This window comes from Anolis sagrei, chromosome 5, assembly GCF_037176765.1.
Source record: "Anolis sagrei isolate rAnoSag1 chromosome 5, rAnoSag1.mat, whole genome shotgun sequence".
Taxonomy (NCBI): Eukaryota; Metazoa; Chordata; class Lepidosauria; order Squamata; family Dactyloidae; genus Anolis; species Anolis sagrei.
In genome coordinates this window covers 155,220,750-155,246,978 of record NC_090025.1, presented here as the reverse complement: position 1 = coordinate 155,246,978, position 26,229 = coordinate 155,220,750, and the positions used below count along the sequence as shown (strand labels likewise).

The following is a 26,229-nucleotide window of genomic DNA, read 5'->3' as shown; positions in this document are numbered from 1 at the left end:
ACATATGTTCGTGAATAACAATTTTTTTACTTTAATATCAGAATTCCATATCTTTGCTGTATTGCATATTGCTGGATTGGAAGAAATTGGTTTGGTTCTCTGGCTTGAAACAACTCGATTTCTTCTTTAAAAAAAAATCAAATCCTAGACATAAAAACATTCATATAGAACAGTACGGGAACCATTGCGGACCCAACCTGTGGTTCGCAATGGTCCCCAAGAATTAAAATATGCGGCACCGAGAGCAACTGGTCTCATGAAACCTTCTTATAGTGCTGAGGCAAAAAGGATGTCGGGAGGGGGAATGGCTGACTACCCACAAAAGATTACTACTGCCTAGATTATTAAATATGGTTTTCTGTGGGCATGCAGATGGCAACTACTGGATGAAATAGGTTCTGTATCAGAAACTAGAGCTGATGTGGTCTATCGAATGCAATTTTTTGAATCAGCACCCCAAATAACCAAACCGGATCTAAAGCTGACCAAAAATTGATTCGTAACCCTTTTGGTACTAATGTTGGAGAGCGATCCCTGGTAAAAAAAAAAGTTTGGGACCACTGATATAGAATCATGTAAATCAAGAAAAACTCATTTTGGCATAGGATGGGCCGTTGTTGAGTAAGCACAGTGGCAACTGGTAGTGCAGAAGATAAACAAATGGTGAAAAATATGGCTGATGAGCCAGCATGGTGCAGTGCTTGTAGTGTTGGGTGAAGACCCCGGGAGAGCAGGGCTGCAATCCCTGTTCAACCATGGAAACCCACAAGGTGGCCTTAGGTAACTCACATGCTCTGAGCTTCAGAGGATGGCAAAAACCAATGCCTTCTGAACCAATTTTGCAAGAAAACCCCATGATAGTTTCACCTTAGGGTTGACATAAATCAGAAATGACTTGAAGGCCCACAACAACAATAGATGGTGAATGAACACTGAGCAGGTTCAAGCTGCTGTCAAATACAAAACAAACAAAAGGGATTTACTATTGTTTCACCTGAGCCATTGAACCTTCAACTTCTATTTTTAGTTCAGTTCTGTTATGTTTTATTGTGAGAGAGGAAGCTCAACCACATGGTTGTTCCAGGCACGTTTTCATTAAAGCAATTGAGGAGTCTAATGATGTATATGTGGTATACATCTCCCTTCCTCATGTACTGTGCTGTTCTCAAACAAGATTTTTGTATTATGTTGTTGTTGAACGCTCTGCACCGTGCTTCTCCAGAGAGCTGAATGAAGTATTAGATAAATCCTAGCATCCAGCTCTATACCTGTGGGTTTCTTTCCCTCATATCCTCAGAAATCATTTTTGCCAGATCTTTCCCCTGAAATGCAGCATACAGCACCTGGCATTTGTTAGTAGTCTTCTATCCAAACAGTAAAATGGGCTCCACCTATTAAACTTCCATAATCATGTGGGATCTGGTACCCTTAGGATATTATATTTTTTGGACTAACTTCCCCAATTGTCCCTTTTCTTACTAAACATTGGAATGCATATGCAGTCTATTAGTGCAAGGAGGATACACCAATCTGGAAATCCTTTGGCCATCTTCTCTTTAGCCAGGTGTCCCCTCACTAATTCCCCCAGGTGTCTCCTCACTAACTAGTCACACTAGTTAATGGCTAGTGATGCTTACATGCTTCGGTTTTAAAAATGCATTGTATTTAAATACCTGGAGAAGATCTTATTTTCTGAGAGAAATGGTAAAAGCTCCTTGACTGTCGGTTTACTTATCCCTCTGGACATTTTGCAGTCTGCCAGAGTTATTCTGGTCTTCCCAGTGGTGGTTTGTATACCAACATATTCAGTGACTTTCCTGACTGTGCTTTACTTGGAACATTTACTCCATTTGGACATGGCAGCATTTCCTTTCCTAACAGGTAGGAAGAATTCTTTTAGAGAACTTCTTAATATGTTGACCTGGTCAGATGTTCTGATACTAAGTTGTATATGTCTCCTGAACGCATTATATGATTCAAAGCATTGCTTCCCAATGTAACTATCTCCATTGTGAACTGAGTATGTCTCAGATTCTCCTGTTTGCCCCAAATAGGACATTACAGATTTCCTAAGCTAACTTTGATTTTGGAAAATATGTGTCTAACCCATTCTAACTATGAGTACATGGTGTGGTGTAACTGATCCATCTGGTTGTACTTGTGTGAAGACATAAATTAGTTGGCTCACAGCACTAGCAAAGCATAAGAGGTGTGGTTGCAGCACTGGGAATGTTGTACTCTTTCCTGAGTTTCTCTTTTGTTAATGTAATAGACCTGAGGACTACACTGTACAACCAGAAGGGAATTATTTAGTTCAGCTAGTAAGACAGATTGTGCACAACATGCTCCATGAAATCAATGCCTGTCCTGTTCATTTTCCTCCTTGCTAGAGATGTTCCATGCAGATTTCAGATATCCTTTGCATGAATTCACAAAAAGCATTTGATTCGAAGTCTTTGTTGTGCTGGTCCCAAATAATAGGAAGAGTAGAATGGGAAAAAAGATACTGTGGATATTACTAACCTATGATTGAAAGTGCAAACAATTCAGTTGCAGAAAACTTTCCATCAAACTAGTCCAGAAGATCAATTCTGTGCCATGCTAGAAATGTTTTATTCAAGCAAGTACTCCTTCTTTTGCGTCTTCCTTGGTGCTCTCATTCTGTGCAGGCTATCAGACTATGTAGGAAAAAGCATGCCTCTTTCTTGTACTAACATGTTTCTAAGATAAGATGTGTTTATGTGTCAATAATATGTATTGGTTTGTGGTTCACAGATGAACCACAAACAGAATGGGTATCTGAAAACAGAATGGGTATCTGTGAAGTCTGTCTAGAATAAATTCTTAAAGAAATCAAAGCAACATAGAATTATTAATGTATTTTGATTTTATATAGTAATTAGGGACTGCAGCTAACTTCCATTGGATGACCTATAGGTAAGAAGGTAATAAGTATGGAGACAGGGAAGATGGTGAGGGAAGCCAGTTTCCTTCTGCCTAGTAGCTTATCTCTAAGGCTGGAAAGTTCATTTAGATCTATAATGCATACCTGTCTAGAATATAGTCTGTGAGAAAATTATGATGATGAAATGATAAATATTCAGATTATCATATTAAATGAAACATAAAGGCTGTGATCAAAGTTGAGTGCTTGGGTTTGCTCATTATGCTTCTCTAAACTGTGTCCGGAAAAACTGGCTTTTGGTTTCTGCAGCAACAACATAGCAATGATATTTAATCAGGAAGGCGGTATGGTGACTAATAAAGATGGAGAAATACTACGCCAGTGGAAATGGCCTGGAGCAGGAAAGCTTGATGACCCAGTTATTGTACAGGTAATATTCTGTTCTCTTTATTTGTTATTGGTTTTATTCCTTCCCTTCTTCTTGTCTTTTTAAAATAAAAATGTTTTTGTTTTCTTTGGCTTCTTGGAATATTTTTATGGCAAAAATCAATTGTTCAGCCCGGCCTAGAATAAGTAGTTAACTACCTGAGCTTACTCACAGTAGAATTCTTCCCTGTTCCCTGAGGAAAAGGAGACATGAGTTAATTTTCTTCCTCCCACTATGAAGCAGCACAGCCGGAAATACCAATGAACACTGACTCATAGTGCAAAGAAAAGAGGGTCTGGGAAAATGGTGGCACTTCAGCCCTTTGGCATATCTGCTGTTCCTCCCTTTTTCCACAGGAGAACATGTCCAAACCATGACGTGCTAAGCTATTCAGGGAAAGGCCTTTTCATTCTTATCATGCAAAATCAGAATTGAAGATAATTTAACCCCATTATCTGATAGCAGAATATCATTCATTCACAGCAGCTATAGTAGGAATAGCTGAGGCCTGCATTGCGTCACTTAATAAAGCATACTACACCTGGCAAGGTGTGTTGAGATATGATTTCACCACACACTTAACTATAATTGCAGAAAGTGAACATTGAAAAATTAGCATAGGGTAGAACACTAGCCTGCCTTACATCCATATAGCACCGTATGAAGTTCTTGGAAGATTGCTTCACATTTGTTGCACAGGACCATATTCTTCTTGTACACCCGCTTCACCTTCTCTAGATTCACCTCTTGAGCTTATGCTAGTGCAAATGTGCTGGTGACCTACACAGTTATCACCACCTAGAACTGAGTAGTCAGGTTCAGAAATAATGACTGTTGTCATATACAAAAAATACAAAGCTCTATCTATTGCAGTAGCTGGTCACGTTAAAGCAGTGGTTCCTAACCTTTTTTTAATCAGGGACCACTTTGACTAGGGACCACTCTCCAACATTAGAATCAAAAGGGTTACGAATCAGTTTTTGGTCAACTTTAGATTCTTTTTGATTATTTGGGGTGCTGATTCAGTACATTGCATTGGATAGACCACATCAGCTCTAGTTTCTGATACAGAACAAATGCCATCCAGTAGTCACCATCTGCTCGCTCACAGAAAACCATATTTAATAAGTCTTGGCAGTATAAGGTTTCACAAGACTAGTTGCTCTCGTTGCAATGGTGTAGTAATGGTGATCTGCATATTTTAGTTTTTGCCAACCACTGGTGGTCCACGGACCACAGGTTGGAAACCACTGCTTTAAAGGGACCAAGGTATCTCTTTAATCATCTCTGATTTCTTGTTTCTGAGGTTGGAAACTCCCTTTGGGATGCTAGGTTTGTGATTCTGGCAGTCGTAGTCCTCTAAAGTGAAATTTCAAAACACTGGCATCTTTCAGTAGCAAAGAGTGAGGATAAAACTGGGATTCTCAAAAATTGAAAACACAAATGTTTTCAAACACATGTGCCTAAAGACCATTAATTGTTTCTTGACTTCTTTGTCTGAACACTTTACAGTAAGCTAAAGTGATTCCAATTTACGTAAGAGGTGATGCACGCACCTATATAATTACTTTCTTGTATAGGCAGGGTTTTATACTTGGGGATGTGCCCAGAATAAGGTTTGGAACAGATTTGGGTGGGCACCGAACCCTGGAGGTCTGTAGCGTCCTGGCAGAAACCTGGGAAGAAATTATGATCATTGCCTCATTTGCCTGCCAACACTACTTAGGGCCAATTTCATCATGTTCTTGGCCCACTTCACAGCATTTTAGGCCCAGGTGGGTGCTTTTCTCAAGAAATGACTGGAAATTGACGGCTGGCCTTCTTGAGAGAAAGACATATCCCGGACTGAAATGACCTGAAGGAGGGACCTACCAATATTGTCTTCATATGTGAAGTTCAAATATCCTTCATCCTTGTTTAAGGAAAGACTTTTGTGTGTGTGTGTGTGCCATTTGAATAACTTCCATTGATGTCATATAGGTAAGAAACATAACTATGGAGACAGAAAAACTGGTAGATGATGACAGAAATTCAGTCTTTTACTTAGTTGACATCATTTGGTTTAAAATGCTACTTAAAACTGAAATAAAAATTAAAAGAAAAATAGTAGCAAACAGATTGTTAGCATTTCTTGTTAGCTCAAACCATAAAAACTACGAATTTTCCTAATTCTCCAAGTTTTAATTGGAAGAATGGCTGGAAAATAATTTGCAAGGAATCTGAAGGCACGTGATCACAGTTTTCTTCTGAGATAACTGGAATGTTATTTTGTTATTGTATTCATATGTTTTTTATGTAATTTGGATGCTGTTGCTTGTTGCTTATGTTTTGGTTTTATTTTGCTGTAATATGTAATATCACCGCTTTGAGTCACCTGAGGGCTGAGAAAAGCGGTATATAAATAAAGTAAATAAATAAATAATAAATATGTTGTCCGGGCTTGGCCTCATGTAAGCCACCCCGAGTCCCCGTTGGGAAGATGGTGGTGGGGTATAAATAAAGTGATGATGACTATGATGATGATGATGATTTCTCCCTAAATTATAGAATCAAGACTTTTTTTCACTGAGACGTTTTAGACAAAAAATGTTTCATTCCCTTTCTAATATTTAGACATGCTTATGTTCAGCAAAGCATAAGAGAGAGGGATCAATGTTTGCAAAGTACAAATACAATTGTGATTTTGGGGGATGACTGGGGAAACATCCATGTATACATAGGAAAGTTGAATCTGCAGAAGCTAAATAATGTGTCCTTACCTTGATCCCACTCTTGTTAGAACACATCTTGTTCTAGTGTGAAAAGACTTATTTTTGAAGCCTGAGGGCAATTTTAAAAACAACTTCAGTTTACTGTTTTTGGAAAGAACCTTTCCCCCAAAAAAACGTGAGGTTTGACTCCTGAATTGGGATTGTGATAGAATCAGGGATGGAAGGACCATGGTGGATGGTTACCTAGGACAGGTAGTCACTCGGGTCATCTGATCATTCTTGCCATGAAATAGTACTCATGTTTATAATGGCATCTAGAAAAGGTGGTGTTTCTGTATTTGGGAGAGGGGGCAATTGGTTTTTGTATGTGTGGCTTCACAAACACATTTCAGCTTGGATTAAATGAAGTGTGTATGACAGTAAAGAGGATACAATGCAGTGAGCCTGGGACACCGTACTCATGTAGATTCAGCCACACACACATCATAAACACTGAAGAGCCAGTCACAAAACACTGAGCTTGGAAAAATTCTTTGGGACTATGACTTATGTCAGTGACCATACCTTCTAGAGCAGTGGTTCTCAACCTGTGAATTCGCAGGTGTTTTGGCCTACAACTCCCAGAAATCCTGGCCGTTTACTAGCTGTTAGGATTTCTGGGAGTTGAAGGCTAAAACATCTGGGGACCCACAGGTTGAGAACCACGGGGCTAGAGAATTCAGTGGTTTGTAGTCTTTAAAGGGAACCGACTGGGTGGTTGTTGGCAAGTGAGTGCAACTGAAAGGAAATTGGCTGATTTCCTAAAGCTCTCAACAGGAGTACTTCACACTGCAACATTTTATTTCAGATGCCACTAGCTGACTTTTTGTATTGAGTTGAAAATATTTACATATTGCTGTCTGAACAATATAGAACACATTATTATTTTGTCTTACTCTAGGTTAACAAGCACATTATGGTGAGGATTGCTGGACGCTTTGCTGTTTCTTTGATTTACAAGTGGGAGCATGAAACTGTGAATTTGTCTTTGTCACCAGTACGAGGTGTGGCTGTTCCACGGCTAAAAAATCTGGTACGCTGGAACAATTTAATATTCAAGACCATACAAGATCAAGCTCTCTAAAGCCTGCACATCGGCAGTCAGAGAGTATAACTCAATGTTTACACATGAAATATTTTTGTTAAGAAAACATCTGGGGAAGAATAAAACAAATGTGGTGCAGGGGTGTCAGAAAGAATAGAATAAGGAGAATAAAGAGGCACAGTTTCCCATTAATGGGACTCCTATCTCTGTGTTTTCTTTCTCATGCACAAATTGTTCCTATGCAAATGGGCCTCTCCATCAAATTCAAACTACAATCCCACATTGATATAGAAGTCAGTCGGAATGGTCTCTGTTACAGCTCTCACAGATTAAGTCATTGGATTATGGCATGTTTAGACAGTTACAATAGTGACGTTGGCCTTGGATGTATAGCAGGCATTGTTATCTTCTATATAATGCATGGGTTTTTTATCTCACTGAATTGCTGTGACAGAAAAATAGATTAATCCCTGTGTAAACAACCCTTATTTTTTAAAGAGGATTTACACTCAAAGATGAAAGGAAATCAATGGAAATAAATCCTGGGACCATTTGCAGCAGTTCTCTGCACATGTGAACTCATACTCTCTTTGGATTTTAAGGCTGCATGTCAAAAAAGAGAAAGAAACAAGACAGCAGCTCCTTGCTACAGAAGAACGATGTAGCCAAAGCCATGCTGACTAAGAAGCATGGCTTTGCTTCTGTATCATGGTTAGGAGTCCAAAAAATGGCAATATATTTGTGTTATTACTAGTATTCTCATTTGCAGTCACATGGGTAGTCTTGCTATTTTTTGACAAGGTTGCTGTGTTTTGATCTACTTTGTAACAAGGCAGCAATTCCAACTGTATTTCCATAACAGGAAAACGTACATCTTGTTATTACAGTTGAAACCATCTGATCACCCACAGAAAACCATATTTAACAATCTAGAGCTGATGTGGTAGTAGTAACCTTACATGGGTAATCAGCCTCTTCTCTCCCGACTTCCCCGTTGCCTCTGTACTATAAGAGAGTTTTGAGAGACCAGTCGTTCTCGTTGCTGCATGGTTTTGAGGTAATGGTGTAGTAATAGTGGGGACCACTGGTAGTCCACAGACTACAGGTTGGGAACCACTGGTCTACATCCACTTGCTAGGCCTAGCTAGTTGAAACAGTGGGATCTACAAAAATGTTGATTTCCAAATTGATATAATGAATATACTCTGGTTAGAATGAATAATTGATTTTTTTTTGTCCCTTCAGGTAAGAAAAAAGTCTCTAAAAATCCCAGAGTTTGTTCCTGTACAAACCAATTTTATTTTGAAGATCTATATGATATCTTCACCATTCCAAAATATTCCTAGGCAACTCTCAGCATTGTCAAGGAGTTTTATTCCCACTCCCCAAGCCAATTTAAATTAACCCATTATTTCTTGAAATTAAATGTTTAGCTCCATGGCTGTTACCAGAACTAGCTAAGGTAATAGCCACTAGGAAACATAATGAATTTTTTTGGGACCCAGACTCAGCAGATGTTAAGCAATGGAAAAAGGAATAAAATAGGACTAGAAATAAAAGAAAATAATCCTACTGCTTAAATATTGTAATATTGCTAAAGCATTTAAATACTAATACTAATCTTGTGAATAGCAATTTTGAAAAAGGACTGAATTCTGAAACGTTGCCTGTATATAAGGAGGGATGTTGCAATTATAGCAAGACAACAGCATCTTTGCCAGGGATCTGTCCCAAGACATTACTTCTTTCCTGCCACTCTCTCAGTGGAACAGCATTGCAGGGCATTTCTGTTTTTAAAGGAGGTCATTAATTGATGGTTTATGATGGTGAAATAAATGCTTTTACAGGTTGTTTCCCAATGGAGGGTAACAGGAAGGGATCAATGTCATGTGACAAGTCCAAAGGCAAAGCTCCTGTTGTCCTTTTGTAATTGTGATTTTCCTGCCTTGTGTGATAATTTCCTTAGACTTGGGAAACATTTCAGAATTCAGTCTTTTTAAAAATGGGTATTTGGGAAGTACAAAGTATTAGGATATTACAAAACTATGAATATACAGGTAAATGGAACCAAAAAAAAGATTAAGCCTTGATATTTTCCCATTCTCGTAGGTCCTCAGTCCTGAGAGTCTTTAAAAAAGAGACAAAAGGTAACAACACCAGCTGGTGCACATAATATCTGTTGCCTTTCCTGTCTTTGTTTTTTTAGGGTCAGATACTCTCAGAAGTTAGGCTGTTATCTAAATCGATTAATGCCTTTACTGAAACACACCACAGAACATTCAAGGAGGAGGAAGAAAACAAATCTCTGAAAATGGAAGTAAGCAATTTTCAGTAATATAAGTAAATGTAATGTTATTTCCGGACTGCATTACTACAATTTAAGCTTTCTGGGCATTTCCCACTATCCCACCCATCCCTTTAAAATTAAATACAACATATAATGTTGTGCCATAAAATTGCACAATAACCTTAGAACTTGTCTCAGCAAATCTAATAGAAATGAAGGGCAGATGTATTAAGAACCGCAGCTGCTTGTGTTATGCTTAGCTTGAAGCTTGGATGCTATAATACCTTGGATGCTTTGCATGAAACTGGTGAAGTGGGTAATAATGAATAAGCAGAAAAATTGAGATATGGAAGCCTGGAAAAACAGGAAAGATGCAAAAGTAGAAGAAAAGTTCACAGGAGGCACTAGGGGACAAGGAAAAAGAAAAGTGTGTCAGAGAAGATCAGATCTGGAGTTGAGAAACTGCTTAGTTATTCCTTGTCATCTATGTTTACATTGTTAGCTTTGAATGGATATTATATAGTTTGTAGCTCAGAAGAACTGTAAAGGGAAGAGACTATAAAAAGGACAGGAAAGAATGAAGCCAGAAATATGGTATGAAAGAAAGGGTTGAAAGAATAAGACAAGAGAAGATCAAATAAAGATCACAGAAGATATCCAAAACAGAGGAAACTGAGTAAAAGACAACTGTAAACAAAGGGTGACAGGAGAACATAGTTGTCTCTATTTCAGATGTGATTTATAGATAGTGACTGAGGAGAGTTTTGTTTTTTGTTTTTTGTAATGGTCCCTCAATTGTAGAGGTCTAGTGCTGACTTTCTCACATTTTCAATGATATTTTAAAACATTTTTTTTGTGTCAGGAGCGACTTGAGAAACTACAAGTAGCTTCTGGTGGGAGAGAATTGGCCATCTGCAAGGACGTTGCCCAGGGGACGTCTGGATGTTTTACTATCTTGTGGGAGGCTTCTCTTATGTCCCGCATGGGGAGCTGGAGCTGTCAGAGGGAGCTCAACCCACTCTCCCTAGATTTGAACCGCTGACCTGTCAGTCAGCAATTCTACCGGCACAAGAGTTTGACCCATTGCACCACTGGAGGCTCCTTTAAAACAAATAACAAAAGTATATTTGCCTAGTTTTTTCAATGAACTTTTGATTTTGTCTGCTGGAAATTTTTGCATAGATAGTAGTTTTTTAATTTGTGTTAATCAAATATCATGGTCATGTATTTTTCCATTCACATGATTGTTCAAAAGCCACCTTTTTGTGAATTTGCTTGTTTTATTAACGGCCTACATTCTTTTCTGGAAGGACAAAACAGGTAAGGAAAGAGTCAAAGAGATCTTTTCAGTCCTCCCATTTTAAATGACAACATCTGCTGCTTGTTCTTCTTGTCAGCATTTGGGATAATTAGTGGTAGGCTCCAAGCAAAGCTCATAAAATGGTTAATTGCTGCCGAGCAGCAACCCATGTATCATCATGTCAGGTTAAACTACAAAAAAAAAAACCCCACCAAAAAAACACCCTTCTAAAAAATTAGACTGGGATTAGGCACCTTTGGATGTTAACTTCAAGAATTTCCACTCAACATCATCAGTGGTAAGGGAGTATGGGAACATTAGTCTAAACATCTGGAAGGTCGAAGGTTTCCACCCATGTGCTAGATCTCCTGGCCAGCTATGTAGCCCCCAGTCCCTCAGAGTTGCCCAACCCTGTGCTAAACATTGCAGTGTGTCTGCTCAGCAGTGAATTCTCTGTGTGTATATGGTGATAAACAAAAGAGAGAGCTGCATATAATGATGTCTTTGTTGTGGTTTATGTGGACTATAGTCCATCAAAGACACAGTAGCTTCACACAGATGAAAGAGGAAACATAAATTTACTCTTATTCAGCTGAGTCAAAAACATAAACTTGTGGCATTGCATCAAAAATAAATCCTATAGAGTAGGGGTCCACAAACCTTTTAAACAGAGGGCCAGGTCACAATCCCTCAAACTGTTGGAGGGCCGGATTATAATTTGAAAAAAAACATGAATGAATTCCCATGCACATTGTACATATCTTATTTGTAGTTCAAAAAACACTTTAAAACAATACAATAATTAAAATGAAGAACAATTTTAACAAATATAAACTTATTAGTATTTCAATGGGAAGCGTGGACCTGCTTTTGGCTGATAAGATAGGATTGTTGTTGTTATTGTGTGCTTTCAAGTCATTTCAGACTTAGGTTGACCCTGAGCAAGGGCCGGGTAAATGACCTTGGAGGGGCGTATTCCCCCCCCCGGGCCTTAGTTTGAGGACCCCTCCTATAGAGTAACAAAACTTGCATAGTCCTTGTACGCATCACGTAAATGCAAAGAGCATGGCTTCTCCAACTCCCAAGGGAGCGATCACCATGTATCCCAAAACACACCCAGTTATACCCCACCAGGTGTGGCCCAAACTTACTGGCCTTAATGAGTAGCGCCTGCATATATGACCACCAGACTGAGTTATTTTCCTTAATACATATATCTACTCCAACCTTGATCCTTGAAAAACTCACCCCATTTTTTGTATAACAATCTTGGCCATGGCCATCCACTATTGAACAATAATGTACAGTAGAAATATGAAATAGATTCATAAAATTATGTCAGAGGCTGTGGAGTACAGTAGTCTCGCTTATCCGATCTTCGCTTATCCGACGTTCTGTCTAATCCGATGCTCCCCTTTTCCTCCAGCATTTCCCCTTCAATTAAAGGAGAGTTCCCCAATTCTCTCTCCATTCCCAATAAGTGAAAAAGGCAAGACAAGGAGGAGGAGGAGTAGAGAGGAAAGCGGGGGGGGGGGGGGGGCAGGACCTGAAGCGGAAATATCTTCCCTCCTTCCCACTGTGATTTCTACGCTCCTCTTCCGCATCTGGGCTCTTCCTGCTGGGTCACTTTACCCCTGAGGCATTAACCCTTTGAGTCCCTATTGTTAGTATTCTGTGCTGCGTTGGACGGGTAACAGTAGGAGACTCCATATTATCCGACATTTTTATTTATCCTAATTCTGTCAGGCCATTTATGTTGGATAAGTGAGACTACTGTAGTTCCCCTTTGTTTATGCTAGTCATATCTTAACATAGCTAACATATATTAAACAGATAAGATCTCTTTAAAATAGTTGCTTAGTTTTTGTGGCACTCTATAAAAGTGGCATATTGAACCTTTTTACTGCTTGATGTTAATCGAGTATGTCTATGTTTCTGCACATATTTATACTATATAGTGCCTGACTACAGGCCCCCTAAAACATTCATTAAAATGTGCAGGATTCTTTAAAAATACTGATGCATGTTTATAGTAATAAATATAATGACGCAGAACCATCTGGCTTGAAGTTATTTTGTTTTGTTTTGTTTTGTTTTGGCATGGAAATAGAATTCAAATTAACAATTCACATTAGCATCTGGCTTCATATTTTGCTGAAAGAATGGGATTTTCAATGTGGCCGTGTACTCATTGTTTTATTGAAATGACAGCTAATACTGCAATGGCAAATTAATTATGTACCTATGACATTGTATTTTATATATCTTGTGAAAATTTCAGTCAGTTAATGCTTGAATTAGCTGCTTGCACAAGATTTTAATAACAGTTCTATTACGTAGGTTTTGAAATATGTGTAATTTCCAAACCCAGTGAGTTCCCCTAGGGAAATGTTAGGGGCATGTTAAGTACATTATTTTCCTTTCACTCTGCTTCAGCAAGGAAATTTTATATTTTGAAATGGTGCCTTTCAAATTAATGTAAGCTGCTGAAAGAAATACTCTTAAGAACTCAGCAGTGAAGTGAGGTCTGTTAGTAGCCATCCTGCCTTTGTATACTTGCTCTAACTCAGTGTTTCTCAACCTGGGAATCGGGACCCCTAGGGGGGGTCACGAGGGGGTGTCAGAGGGGTCACCAAAGACCATCAAAAAACACAGTATTTTATATTTGTTAACAATTCTTGGCTATTTTGAATTTCGTAAAAGAAATAATTATTTCACATGGTCATTGTGTTTTCCTTAGACATCTAAAGGGACAAAGAAAATAGAAGAGAATCTAAACCACATGAAAGATTTCAATGCTATGAGAGAATTAAGACAAATACAGCGGAAAATTAAGAACATCCTGGAAGACTGGTTGGAATATTACCGGATAGCTTTTGGTCAGTCCTTATTTTACTATCATTTCTGAATTTATTTACATTCATCAGCTATGTTTATATTTTGATATCTGGGTTGGCTCTGGTGGTCTTTTGTCTTTCAGAAATCAGCTCACCACCTATACGTAAAAACTCGACTTTTCCACAGAGATGTGGCAGAAACTGCCAACCACAATTTGTGAGTGCTTTTCTGGACCCACACACAACACAAGAAGAAAAGCACGGTGAACATGAGGCCTCCTTATCACAGAATGCTACTCTTTTCCAGTCTGCTCCAGCACACAGCTACCTAACACAGGAACTGCCATCTTTGTCTTCTAGGTAAAAGCCAAGGAAGCCAAGCATACCTGTCTATTTAATGACATTCCAATGAGGAAAAATAGTTCAGCATTCAGCTTTTTTTTTCTCGTGCCAGGAGTGACTTGAGAAACTGCAAGTCGCTTCTGGTGTGAGAGAATTGGCTATCTGCAAGGATGTTGCCCAGGGGATGCCTAGATGTTTTGATGTTTTGCCATCCTTGTGGGAAGCTTCTCTTATGTCCCCGCATGGGGAGCTGGAGCTGACAGAGGGAGCTCATCCATGCTCTCCCCAAATTCGAACCTCCGACCTGTCGGTCTTCAGTCCTGCCGGCACAAGGGTTTAATTCATTGTGCATTTAGCTGAGTTTTAAGGATAAGTTCCATATGTGACGCAGAATAGGGTTGTGTGACTCAGAATTGATTGTATTATATTACTTCTCTTTTCTGAAAGGATAAAAAAGGATGTAGGGAAAACTAAAAGCAATGTCAAGAATGGTAAAATATCAAACATCCAGGTGCCCCTGGGCAACATTCTTGCCAATTTCTCACACCAGAACTGACTTGCAGTTTCTCAAGTCGCTCCTGACATGGAAAAAAATGTCGAGAATATTCCAAAATGACAGATGTACAATCACTGTAAGATTTTTCTCTGTTTCTATATCAGTGGTTCTCAACCTGTGGATCCCCAGATGTTTTGGCCTTCAACTCCCAGAAATCCTAACAGCTGGTTAACTGGCTGGGATTTCTGGGAGTTGTAGGTCAAAACAACTGGGGACCCACAGGCTGAGAACCACTGTTCTAAATGATTAGTTACCAGAGCCTCTCAATTTGGAAGTATGCTCTCTAGAAAAGTGGGTGATGATCTGTGATAACTGATAAGGGTAATTGAAAAAGTTTACTATGTGCCTTTATCTTGTATTTCTCTTAAGATGTCTAGGAAATGAGCAATGGGCCCATTATGCTTTAAAATTGTGCAGAGGAGCATGGGTTCATAATATTAAATATACACTGTGAAAAAAGATATAACATGTGAAGTAGCCTTTAGAAATGGGTTTTATACAGTTGGGAAAATATTTTTAGAATAGCGCAGTTTTTTCACATTTCTGCTTGACTTTCCAAATTGCATTTAACTGTGGCTTTTTTGACTTGCAGAGCTCCCCAATTATTGGGCAGCATTTTCAAGACAAATCAGGCAGTCCTTTCTCACTTAATTTTAAAGAAAAAAGAACGTTCAGCATCTCCATCATCCAAAAGGTAAGAGATACTAAATTCAAATCAGAGTTAAATAAGTGGCAGACTCTAGTGCTAAATGCTATGTCAAGGCAGTTGCAGTACATAGGAATGGCTAATGTTTTGTACCCAAGCTGTAACCGTCCAGACCCACTCCTGCTGCACTGAGCATTGAAGGGAAGCCCAACTGCTGCATGTTAGAAGGAGAAGCTGCTAGACCTGCTAGGAAGGTGCCATGAGCTAGGACCAGCTTTAGCACAGCAGGTTAATCACCATCTACAGCTGTAGTAATTCTTGCCAACAGAAAGGTTGACAGTTTGAAGCCGGGTCAGGGTGAGCTCCTGACCTTCAGCCAGCTCTTCTTCCCACATAGTGGATCGAAAACAGCAATGTGAGTAGATGAATATGAACCACATTAAGCAGGGAGGTATTTTAGGCATGCCGTTTCAGAGGAAAGTTTATGAACAAATAAAATTCTTTGGCAAAGAGATAGACCAACAGCACCTCCTGTGGCCAGAAATGAGCACAGCCCCCAAAAGATGCCAAATGATGAGAAAAAGCCTAAATATATCTCTATCTGTCTTGTGATTGTATAATTGGCATTGAATGCTTGCTGTGTATGTGTTCTGTGATCCACGCTGAGTCCTCTTTGGGGTGAGAAGGGTGGAATATAAGTACTGTAAATAAATAAATGAGCTATATCTGGCCCTCACTCTTTACTCAAGTGTATTACTTGCAGTATAGTTCATACATGTCCACCTATTGTGTTCAATGGAACACACTCCCAGGCCAGTGGATATAGGACTGCAGCCTCATTATTACCTCAAATACATGTTCATTACCTCTCTGTGTCCATCTCTTCAAAGAATAGAGAAAAAATAACAGTTGGAACCATGTAATATATTCCAACTGTAATTTATTATTTATAGTCAGGTCCTGCCCTTGTTCCTAGATGCTCAAGGCAGCATAGCCAGTTCTATACACCCCATTTGTCTATCCTGACAATGCAACATGGTCAAAGACACCCAATAGTCTATATAGCAGAGAGAAGATTTCAGTGTAGCTCTTTCCAGACCTCATTCAATATTCTAACTACTTAACAACATTGTGATTCCAGCAGAACCACTTATGCATAAACTCAAATCCTGCAACCCTTTTCCTGTGAGACCGTTACCTGTTACTCTCAATGTCTGAAATTCAAAAATATATTTCATTCCTCATGCATAAATATATCCGGTAAACCTAACTTGGAGTTTGCTGATTGCTGTTCTCATGAGTTCCACAATATTGTAGCAGTTGGAAAGTTGGAGTAAACAAGCCTGTTCCTGTGCAGCTAGGTCACCAGTCTATGGATGTGGGATCAAGTTTTTGCTGGTAGACCCATGGGAGTCTTGCCAGCCCGTTTTTCTGGTTGCACCACAAAAGTTTTTTGCCTCCTAGTATTACTTTCGGCAGCATTTCCCAGAATCTTATCTCTAGTTATCCAGTGACAGAGAGTCTCAAATATCCACACTGTCTTCAAAATATGTTCAGCTCGATTATCATAGCACACACAAGACCAGAAAAAGCATCAAAGCTATGCAGATGTGTTAGACTTTTAAACACGCAGCTGTTTTTGTTGTTGTTGTGGGAATTATACTATTTATGTTCTGCTCATATTAGAGCTCTTTTTTTTTGGCTTTTTGCCTTGAAAACCCTTGCTCTTAGCACAATCGGTATTCACAGAAATGCATGAAAAATCTTGTTAATTAGACAAGGTTCTTCTCTTAGAAATGGGAAAATGTTGGTCTGTATTATTTTATTTCTCTCTTAATAATCATGAATTTGTCAGTCAAAACCTTCTCTTAAGTAATTCCTTCAATTATCAAAAGCTTCTCTTAAGTAATCCCTATATAAATATGTGAGGGGAAGTCATGGTGAGAAGGGAGCAAGCTTGTTTTCTGCTGCCCTGGAGACTAGGACGTGGAGCAATGGCTTCAAACGATAGGAAAGGAATTCCACCTGAGCATGAGGAAGAACTTCCTAACTGTGAGAGCTGTTCAGCAGTGGAACTCTCTGCTCTAGAGTAGGAGGCTCCTTCTTTGGAGGCTTTTAACAGAGGCTGGATGGCCGCCTGTTGGGCGTGCTTTGAATGTAACTTTCCTGCTTCGGCAGAGGGTTGAACTGGATGGCCCACGAGGTCTCTTCCAAATCTATGATTCTATGATCAAACTCTCACATTTAGTACTTCCTTTCCTTGTGACATATTTTATCTTCCATTCTTTTCAGTAGTGATTTATTTTGAAACTCTTCAAATCATTATTATAATTTGAGCTTTATCTTCTGTTCATCTGATTACCTGCATGGGCCAAGAAACATATGCAACTGTTCTCGGTTCTCATCATCCTAGGTTTTTTTTTTTTTAAAAAAATGTTTTTTATTTAGAATATGTTGCTCTTTGAGGAGCTGATAGAAAGAGGGGAAGTAATGAGGGTAAAAGGGGAAGGGGGGAGAATTGGGTTCACAAAAGGGGTAAGAACAATGTTTTATCATTGAAATTGGTAATGCGATAATTTGTTGCTGAGAAATTACAATATGTAGGGAGGGGGGGAGAGGGGGAGGGTTCAGTGAAAACTTTAACTATAACCATACCCACCACCTTAATTGCAACCCCAAGTGTCCTTAAAATACTTCCAGGAGTTTCTGGGCAGGTGATTACGAAGTGGACATTGCTTTGTCCCTTATAATGTTTGTCACTTATTCGCCGGTTTCTTACTGATATTCCCTTGAGATTCCTTACTATACGATACTGATATAAATTTCGTTATTCAACCCTTTAATATATTCTATAAAGTTTGTCCAATCGGTCCTGGCTGGTCTCGATATATTCTGAGATAGTTTTTGAGTTACTATGTCCATGTTCATTATATCCCATGCTTTTAACAACCATTGATCCACAGTGGGGGTCTCCTTAGATTTCCAGACTCTGGCTATTACTATTCTTGCAGCTGTAGTAAAATAAAAGAATAGTTTGTCCGAATTTTTATCCTTGATGGAATCTATAATTCCCAATAGCATTGCCTCTGGTTTAGGTTCTATTTTTCCTTTATTATTAGTTCTATTATTTTGTTAATCTCGTGCCAGAAACTTTTTATCTTACTGCATTTCCACCACATGTGGATGTAATTTCCTTTATGCTTTCCGCATTTCCAGCATGTACCTTTAATTTTTCCTCTGCTGAACTTAGCTATCTTGTCAGGTGTAAGGTACCATCTGTAAAAAGATTTATACCAGTTCTCTTTCATCTCGGATGCATAGGTATATTTGATTTTTTTGGCGCCAGACTTCCTCCCATTCCGTCATGTTTATTGGTCTTCCTATATCTCTTGACCACTGGATCATATTCCCTTTTACCTGCTCCGTTTCCGTTGCCCATATTAGCAATTGTTGATATATTGTTTTAATTAACTTGGTTTCTATTTTTATTATCTTGTCCCAGAAATTTTCCTGTGTTTGAAATCCCAATTTAACATCTATTTTGAAATTTTCTAGTATTTGTTGATATTTGGAACCATGAAATGGTTTTGTCTATTTGTTTTAGTTCTTCCTGGGATTTTAGTTTTGTCTCTCGGAAATTTATTTTTAAAAGCTGGGCATACGTTAACCATTTTTCTCTAGGTAGTTCCCTCAGGTGTTGCGCTTCATTGGGTGAATACCAGAGGGGAGTCTTGCTGTATAGTCTATCTTTGTACCTGTTCCATATTTGAAGGAGGGCAGCTCTGGTTGGATGATTTCTGAAATTCTTTTCTTTGTCTGCTTTACCCCTCCACAAATATCTGTGTCAGCCTTGCGACAGGTCAAAACCTTCCTAGGTTTTGATTCATATAAGAAACACCTTTCCATCTGAGTGATTTCACCTTTGACTTTCAGTTTTTTACATCACTTATTGGACAATGTTTCATATTAAATTGCAATGCTGAACTAAATTCCATACTTTGTTCTTAATACATATTTAATGTCATTCGAGTCTTGTGTGCTATTAACATAAAGGGAGAAGAAGGCAAGATATTATTTAAAGGAAAAATAACAAGGAAATGGTTAAAGATGGGTTGCTGTGAGTTTTCCGAGCTGTATGGCCATGTTCCAGAAATATTCTCTTCTGACATTTCACCCACATCTATGGCAGGCATCCTCAGAGGTTGTGAGGTCTGTTAAAGGTGGCTTAATTAGTATTAGGCATTGCCAAGCAGTAAAAATAAATGGATAAAGGCCCAAAGAAAGCTTTCCAGGAAGATTTATACATGGGGAAGGTAGTTCACAAGAAAGAGAAAAATAATGGGCATCTAAAGACTAGAGGCACAAATTGGTTTAGAAGTCAGGTCACCTTCTTAGGAGAATTATAGTTTGAAGATATCCCAGCACCTTCAAACTATAATTCAAGAAATTGTTTTGTTAATATGTTGCAATTTAACTACTGAAATTAAAGAGAACTCCACAGAAATCCTATGTAAATTGCAGTGAAGAAGAATGGTATACAGCTCTGGGGGGAGGTGGGAAGAACCAGCATGGTTTAGTGGTTTCAGTATTGGACTACAATTATGGATGGCAGGGTTTGAATCCCTTTTATTTTTTTCCGGTATTTCTATACCATTCCTTCTCAACCCCCAAAGGGGGACTCAGGACGGCTTACATTTGGCAGCAATTCAATGCCACTATATATAACAAAGTAATATAATATAATAACAATTATAACAATAAGTAAAACATTCATTAAAACAGTAAAAAACAGTATTAATAGCAGTATCACCATTCCAGACAACTCCATATCCAATTCCACGTCCAATTCTATGTCTGTTGTCCAAAAGCCTGGTCCAAGAACCATGACTTCAATTTCTTCCTAAAAAAAAAGACCCTCCCACAACTGCAAGGCTATCATTTCATTTTTATAAGAAATAAATAAATTTACTTCTATTATATTTTCAAACTACTAAAAGGCTATTAACATTTTTAATGTACTGTTTAATGTTTAAGAGAGCACCCTGGCCAGTTTGCCACAGGCCATAGATACTAGCAACATATTGGAGCACCTTTAATTAAACAAGAGATGGAGTGAAGTATGTGCAAAGGAGGTAAAGTGGAAGAAGCAAGATAATCAAAGTACTCTGAGGCCCCTTCTAGACTGCCCTATATTCCAGGATCTGATCCCAGATTATTTTCTTAACCCAGATTATGTGACAGTGTTGACTCATATAATTCAGTTCAAAACAGATAATCTGGGATGACATCCTGGGATAAAGGGCAGAATAGATCCAGCCTAAGAGATCATTTTTGAAGCAACCTTTTAATTAATTGGAAATCAGAGGAAATTGAAATAGGTGTGAACTAGTAACACTATTGCTATTTCAACTCTGCTCCAACTTAAAACTTGTTTGTGCAATTCTTTTCTTACTATGTAGTTTCTACGCTGCCTGTCCAGTGGCCCTTCGAAGAACAATGTTGGGACATGAAACAAAGACATGCAGATGCAGCAACTATCAGATTCCATATGTTACAGACCTGGAGTACGATCACATTATTAACAACCAAGTATCTTCCCCAGAGCAAATCATTGTGGTCTGTATAGCAGCTTCACTGGGAACAGCTTATGACCCTGTGTCAGATGAGCACCTGGCCTGGCTCTATGAGAGGAGGAATAAGAACAGAAGTATGCCTTGCACCCAGGTGGGCCTCTCCAGTCTTGATATCCCTGTCATGCATATGTCTAGTGCAGAAGCAATGATGTTTTATGTTCAGTTGCTTGTCTGGATTTTCTAGAGCAGCGTTTTTCAACCTGGGGGTCGGTCATGAGGGGGTGTCAGAGGGTCACCAAAGACCATCAAAAAACACTGTTCTGGAGTGAGGAAATTGTCATGCTGGCACAGGGACTCTTGGGAGTTGTGATTTCAAAAAAATTAATTTCTCCAAGTTCAGTATTGTAGTCCTCAAATAATTACACACTGTAAGTTAGAATTTCAATTTACTGGCATAGGTGTTAACTTACTGGCATCTACTTCAGAAATGAGAGCAACGTCATTACATGTGGATTGCATGTAGCTCCTGATTCTCCCAATGTGTTAAAGACAAATGTTAAGGTGAAAGAAAAGGCCAGAATATGGCTGCCAAAATGTTGCAGTTTGCATTGGTGCACATTTTATTGTCCCACCAACTCTTGTCAATTAATGCCAATGGATGACAGGGACATTATCTGATAGTAGGATCCACAGCCAGTGATGTTGTTGTTATGACTAAATACATGTCTTTGGATCTCCAAATGTATTGTATTGGTGTCTTGCTCCTCTTACCTGCAATAGCCTCTTGGCACTCACTGGAACTACAAGTGAACAAGAAACAATAAGTGACATATATTTGTTATGCATGGAAGTATTTTGGCAATCAGTGATATTCCTCAGCTAGTCAAATTATTGGGCCAGCTGCCTGTATGAGCAGCAAAGAGTAGGATAAGAAAATGTTCTTACTGATGCCTTGATCGGTGGGAAGACTGTGTCAACAGCTGATCAAATTTGTTGTTGCTGACACTGGTATATTCCTTTAATGATTACTACTTGTGTTTCTCTAGGGCCGCCTGGATTCTTTTCGGCTGCTTAAATATGATATCAACTCGGCAGATGAATTTACAGGCCATGGTGGTTCATTACTGTTGAAAAGCCATAACGTTCGGCCTGGAATGTTTTTGGTAGGTGATGGCTATCCTATCTGTCACTTCTGTTTATTTGCACTCATTTATCTTTTTCAATTGAAGGGCTGCCAGTGGGAAACCAGACTTATGCATGTACCAGAACAGGGTCCAAAGAGGTCAATGTTGACTTCTGGTAATTCGAAATGCTACTGAAATAAGGAAATTGAAAATCTACCAATACAGTAGAGTCTCACTTATCCAACCTTCACTCATCTAATGTTCTGGATTATCCAACACAGTCTGCCTCCCACCTGGATCCACAGCTGTTTCAATACATTGTGATGTTTTGTTGCTAAATTCGTAAATACAGTAATGACTACATAACGTTACCGGGTATTGAACTGCTTTTTCTGTTGATTTGTTGTAAAACATGATGTTTTGGTGCTTAATTTGTAAAATCATAACATAATTTGACATTTAATAGGCGTTTCCTTAATTCCTCCTTATTATCCAATGTTTTTGCTTATCCAACATTCTGCCAGCCCGTTTATGTTGTGTGAGACTCTACTGTACATGTATCTATGTAGCCTTTACATCCCAATGTCCTTCTCTTTCACGTTCTGATGCAGTACCTTGCAGATGGTATGTTTGCTTTTCCAAGACTGTGAGGCAGGATAGGCTGATGTTTTATATTCCAAAAGTAAAATTATAGCTGCTTGCCAAAATTTGTTTTTAATAACACTTATTTATTTCAAGTGTATGTATTTTCTATAGAGAAGAAACATATTGTAACGCCCTTTTAAATTATCCTTTAAACATATAATCAATTCTTAGGTGTTCTCGTGCTGTAATATTTTGTGAATGTCTGAGAATGATAAGAGAAAAAATAAGTAGAGATATATCCCCGATCTACTGAAATAGGGTGCAGAAATAACTCACATCAAGGTATCATCTTGCTTTGGAGAGAAAAGATCTTCAGAGTTCATCCAGGGTTCCTATTGTTGTCACCCACAAAAAAGTATTTTCTTAGCTGTTACTTTATAGGTATATGTATGCTACAAATCATTTGTTGATTTATGACGACCCTATACAGTTTCATGGAGTTTTCTTAGACAAAGAATACTCAGGGGTGGATTTGCCATTTGTTTTCATGAAACATAGTTTAAGCACCTGATATTTGCAGTCTCCCATTCAAATCCTAACCAGGGCAAATCCTGCTCAGCTTCCAAGATTTGCCAGAATCTGGTGCCTTTAGAATATTTAGGAAATGCCCTGATATGAGTAATATAGAGATAATGCAAATAAATTGTGATGTGAACATTTCCCCAGCAGAGGGCTCACGTTCCACAGTTTGACATCCCATTGATCTATAAACAAAGTTTTCTATTTTGATGTAATACAACCTCTTTTGACTGTCAGGCAGTTTCCTTAGAACCTGTTGCTCCAGATTCTAAAGCATTCAACTTGACTCCCTTTTATAATAATAGATCCATTGGTTATGCCTGCTTACAACAACACAGAATATATCATTAACAGAAATGGTACATAATATGTAAAAAGACATTTCAGGGTTTTGTGAGAACATGTCAAATCTATGTTGCTGTCCAAATCTTGTGCATATCTACACGGCAGAAAATCCCATCAAGTTGAGAACGGGACTTTTGTAGAAAGCATAAGACTATGTTTTATATATTATAGTTTCCACGCATGCACACACACACACACACATCTGACAAATAACCATTATTCTAAAGTATTAGTGAGGTATTGTGCAAAAACAAAATAACAAAGTATTAGAAACTGGAAGTTCAATTATTTATTGAAGTTGGTTTATCTGAGCTGATTGTCTTCACTGAAAAAACTAGTTGTTTATGCTGCTTCCTATTTCCCAATAATCCTTTGGACGTTGGGTTTAGAGAGTACATGGTGGAGAAATAGCTATGTCAAGACTTTGCTCAACTTCCATGGAAGGCGTTGGTAAAAACTTCAACAGAATCATCCTTCCCCTGCCCTCTTTCTAGATTTTCTCTAATCCAGCAGTCTCTCCATTTAGGAGAAGCTTTACCTAAATACAAACCTATAGTAATACCGTTAGTTTCATGATCCTTTTTTTTTCCTCCCCCCCCCCCCCCCAGAAGATAAAAGTCTGATAGAGCAGGTCATATGAATTTCTGATGAGAACAATTGCAAAAAATGCACACAATTATACTTCAAAACCTATATGTCTGCCATGCCAAAAGGAGACAATCTCTATAGTGTATCAACTTGGTATGTAGGAATTAGTAGTAGGCAACTTTTTATTGATGTACCCCTAAATCTATGTTCTAGTTCATAATCCTAATGGATAATGAAATGCTTCTGAAATATACTGCACTTACTGATATTCACATGCCAAGCTAATTTTCAGTGATATTGTTGCGAAAATTTTGACACAGCTCCAAGTATGATCCAGGTAATAAATAGCTTCCTAAAGATAGTTTTAAAAGCAAATGCTTTTATTGTACATTACTCTTCACTGTTAGAAACGATTTTCACATTGTAAGTATTCCCTTTCTGTGGATGTTTTCTGGAACATAAAAATTAAGGCTGCATAGATTCCAATAAAATCAATAGCACTTGTTTTAAAAATAAGTAAGTTTTGTGCTACAAGTTCAGGTCCTTCCAAAGGTAAAGAATCCTGTTGTTTACTTTGTAGTTTATTGGGGGTGTTATTCAGTGTCAGGTTGGCTGATGTATGGTAAGCTTATGAATGAGAGACCTACAAGTGCCCTTAACATCAGTTGCCCAGTTTGGGTCTTGCAAACTCAGGACAGTGGCTTCCTTGACTGAATCAATGTACTGTACCTGTAGTGTAGCATTTCTCTTTTCCTACTGCCCTCCACTTTGCTAAACATATTGTGTTTTCTAATAAGTCATATTATTATTATTGTTGTTATTATTATTATTACTTTATTTGTACCCCGCTAGCATCTCCCAAGGGATTCGATGCGGCTTACAATACGCCGGAGCCCAACACAATACAACAACACAATACATAGCAAATAAAACAGTTAAAGCAGAAAAACAATAGCAATAGCAATACAACAGGACATTATCAAAAACTGAGCCAGCCGGAGTGGGGTACAGGGTTAAAAGTGCTGAAGTGTCGGAGGGATATGGGATTAAAATATAAATGCAGTGTGCGGTGAAGGTGATCTTGACTCTACTAAGGTGCTTCTGGGCTTTGGTAGTGGGGTTCCTAATCTGAGAAGGCACGTTGGAACAGCCAAGTTTTCAGGTTCTTTCTGAAAACCACCAAAGTAGGGGTTCAAAATATGATAGCATCAATTTAGTCTGTCTGGCTTCAAGTGAACGTTCAGGCCTGAATTACTTCAGGGTCCATTTATTTGTCCTTTGGGCAGTTCGTAGTATTTGTCCACCATCTTATTTTACATGAGTTTATTTTCTCCCTTTCTTCACTGTACAGCTTTCACAATCATACATAGAAACTGGAAACACCATGGCGTGAGTGAACCTGATATTGATATTTAGCATCATTGAACTATGTGTGTACAAATCATAATGATCAAAACTAGCCTGTTTTCCTAAGTTTACAATATGTCAGAATATAAATTTTAGGAATGCTTTGCATTCAATATGTGGCCATTCCAAATGTATCAATCAGCTGTATTATATAAATACATTAAGAGAAAAGATGGTCACTAGTGATGAGTTGCAGGCAAGACATCGCAGATGGGGAAGAGTGAAGTAAGTGCTTGTCACATACTAATCCTCATCCTGCTTTTTGACTGGAAACACTTCATCCTAGTTAACATTATTTAGCAGCAAACGTGTTTTTGAAAGCGACACTCCATCTTTATACACCTTCTGTACTAGATAAGCACTCTGGAAAATACAGTTACCTTTCCACCCTTTGCAACTCTCATAAGTGTCAACAGAACTGGGCGATTATTTCAGCTGTCAAGCCATGTCCTCATTTTTAGTGCTTTTTCATTCCTCTTAAGCCTGATCACTTACTTATTTTTGGCAGATGTACATCCAAGGAAAGCTGCTTTTTGCCAACTATATTTTCAATGGATACAGCAAATCTGTGAAAGACCTTCAGAAACAAATTGTCCTAACAAGGAACAACTACAATAGATGCTACTATTTACCTGCCGATTATAAATTCAGGTATTATATTCTACATGACTAGCCTTGCAATCATTTTTATTAATGCCCAATTTTGTTACAACCCACCTTTCTGTAGTTTTGACAAAAGACTGGGAAAATTTTAGAATACAAACTTATGATGCTTCAAACCATCATGTGTACATCAACTTTTGTACACTGTTTATGATTAAATATGTTTTCAGTCAGTATGTGAATCTACTGAACCATCAGAAGTTACGTGCCAGGAAACTAGTGTTAATCTAAAAGAAATTATGTAGGCTAAAATGGTGTAACTTTGTTTAT

At 38.4% G+C, this 26,229-nt stretch overlaps 1 protein-coding gene across 1 annotated transcript; it reads left to right on the top strand.

Annotated features, from left to right (window-relative positions):
* The first annotated feature begins 1,737 nt into the window (after positions 1–1,737).
* Positions 1,738–25,989, top strand: LOC132776086 (uncharacterized protein C3orf20-like). Its single transcript, XM_060777300.2, has 10 exons — positions 1,738–1,881; positions 3,215–3,335; positions 6,984–7,115; positions 9,334–9,444; positions 13,455–13,593; positions 13,695–13,911; positions 15,042–15,143; positions 20,555–20,819; positions 21,715–21,831; positions 25,805–25,989. Exons 2-10 carry the CDS (start codon positions 3,228–3,230, stop codon positions 25,967–25,969), a joined length of 1,356 nt encoding a protein of 451 aa, XP_060633283.2. The 5' UTR covers positions 1,738–1,881; positions 3,215–3,227; the 3' UTR covers positions 25,970–25,989.
* Positions 25,990–26,229: the final 240 nt, after the last annotated feature.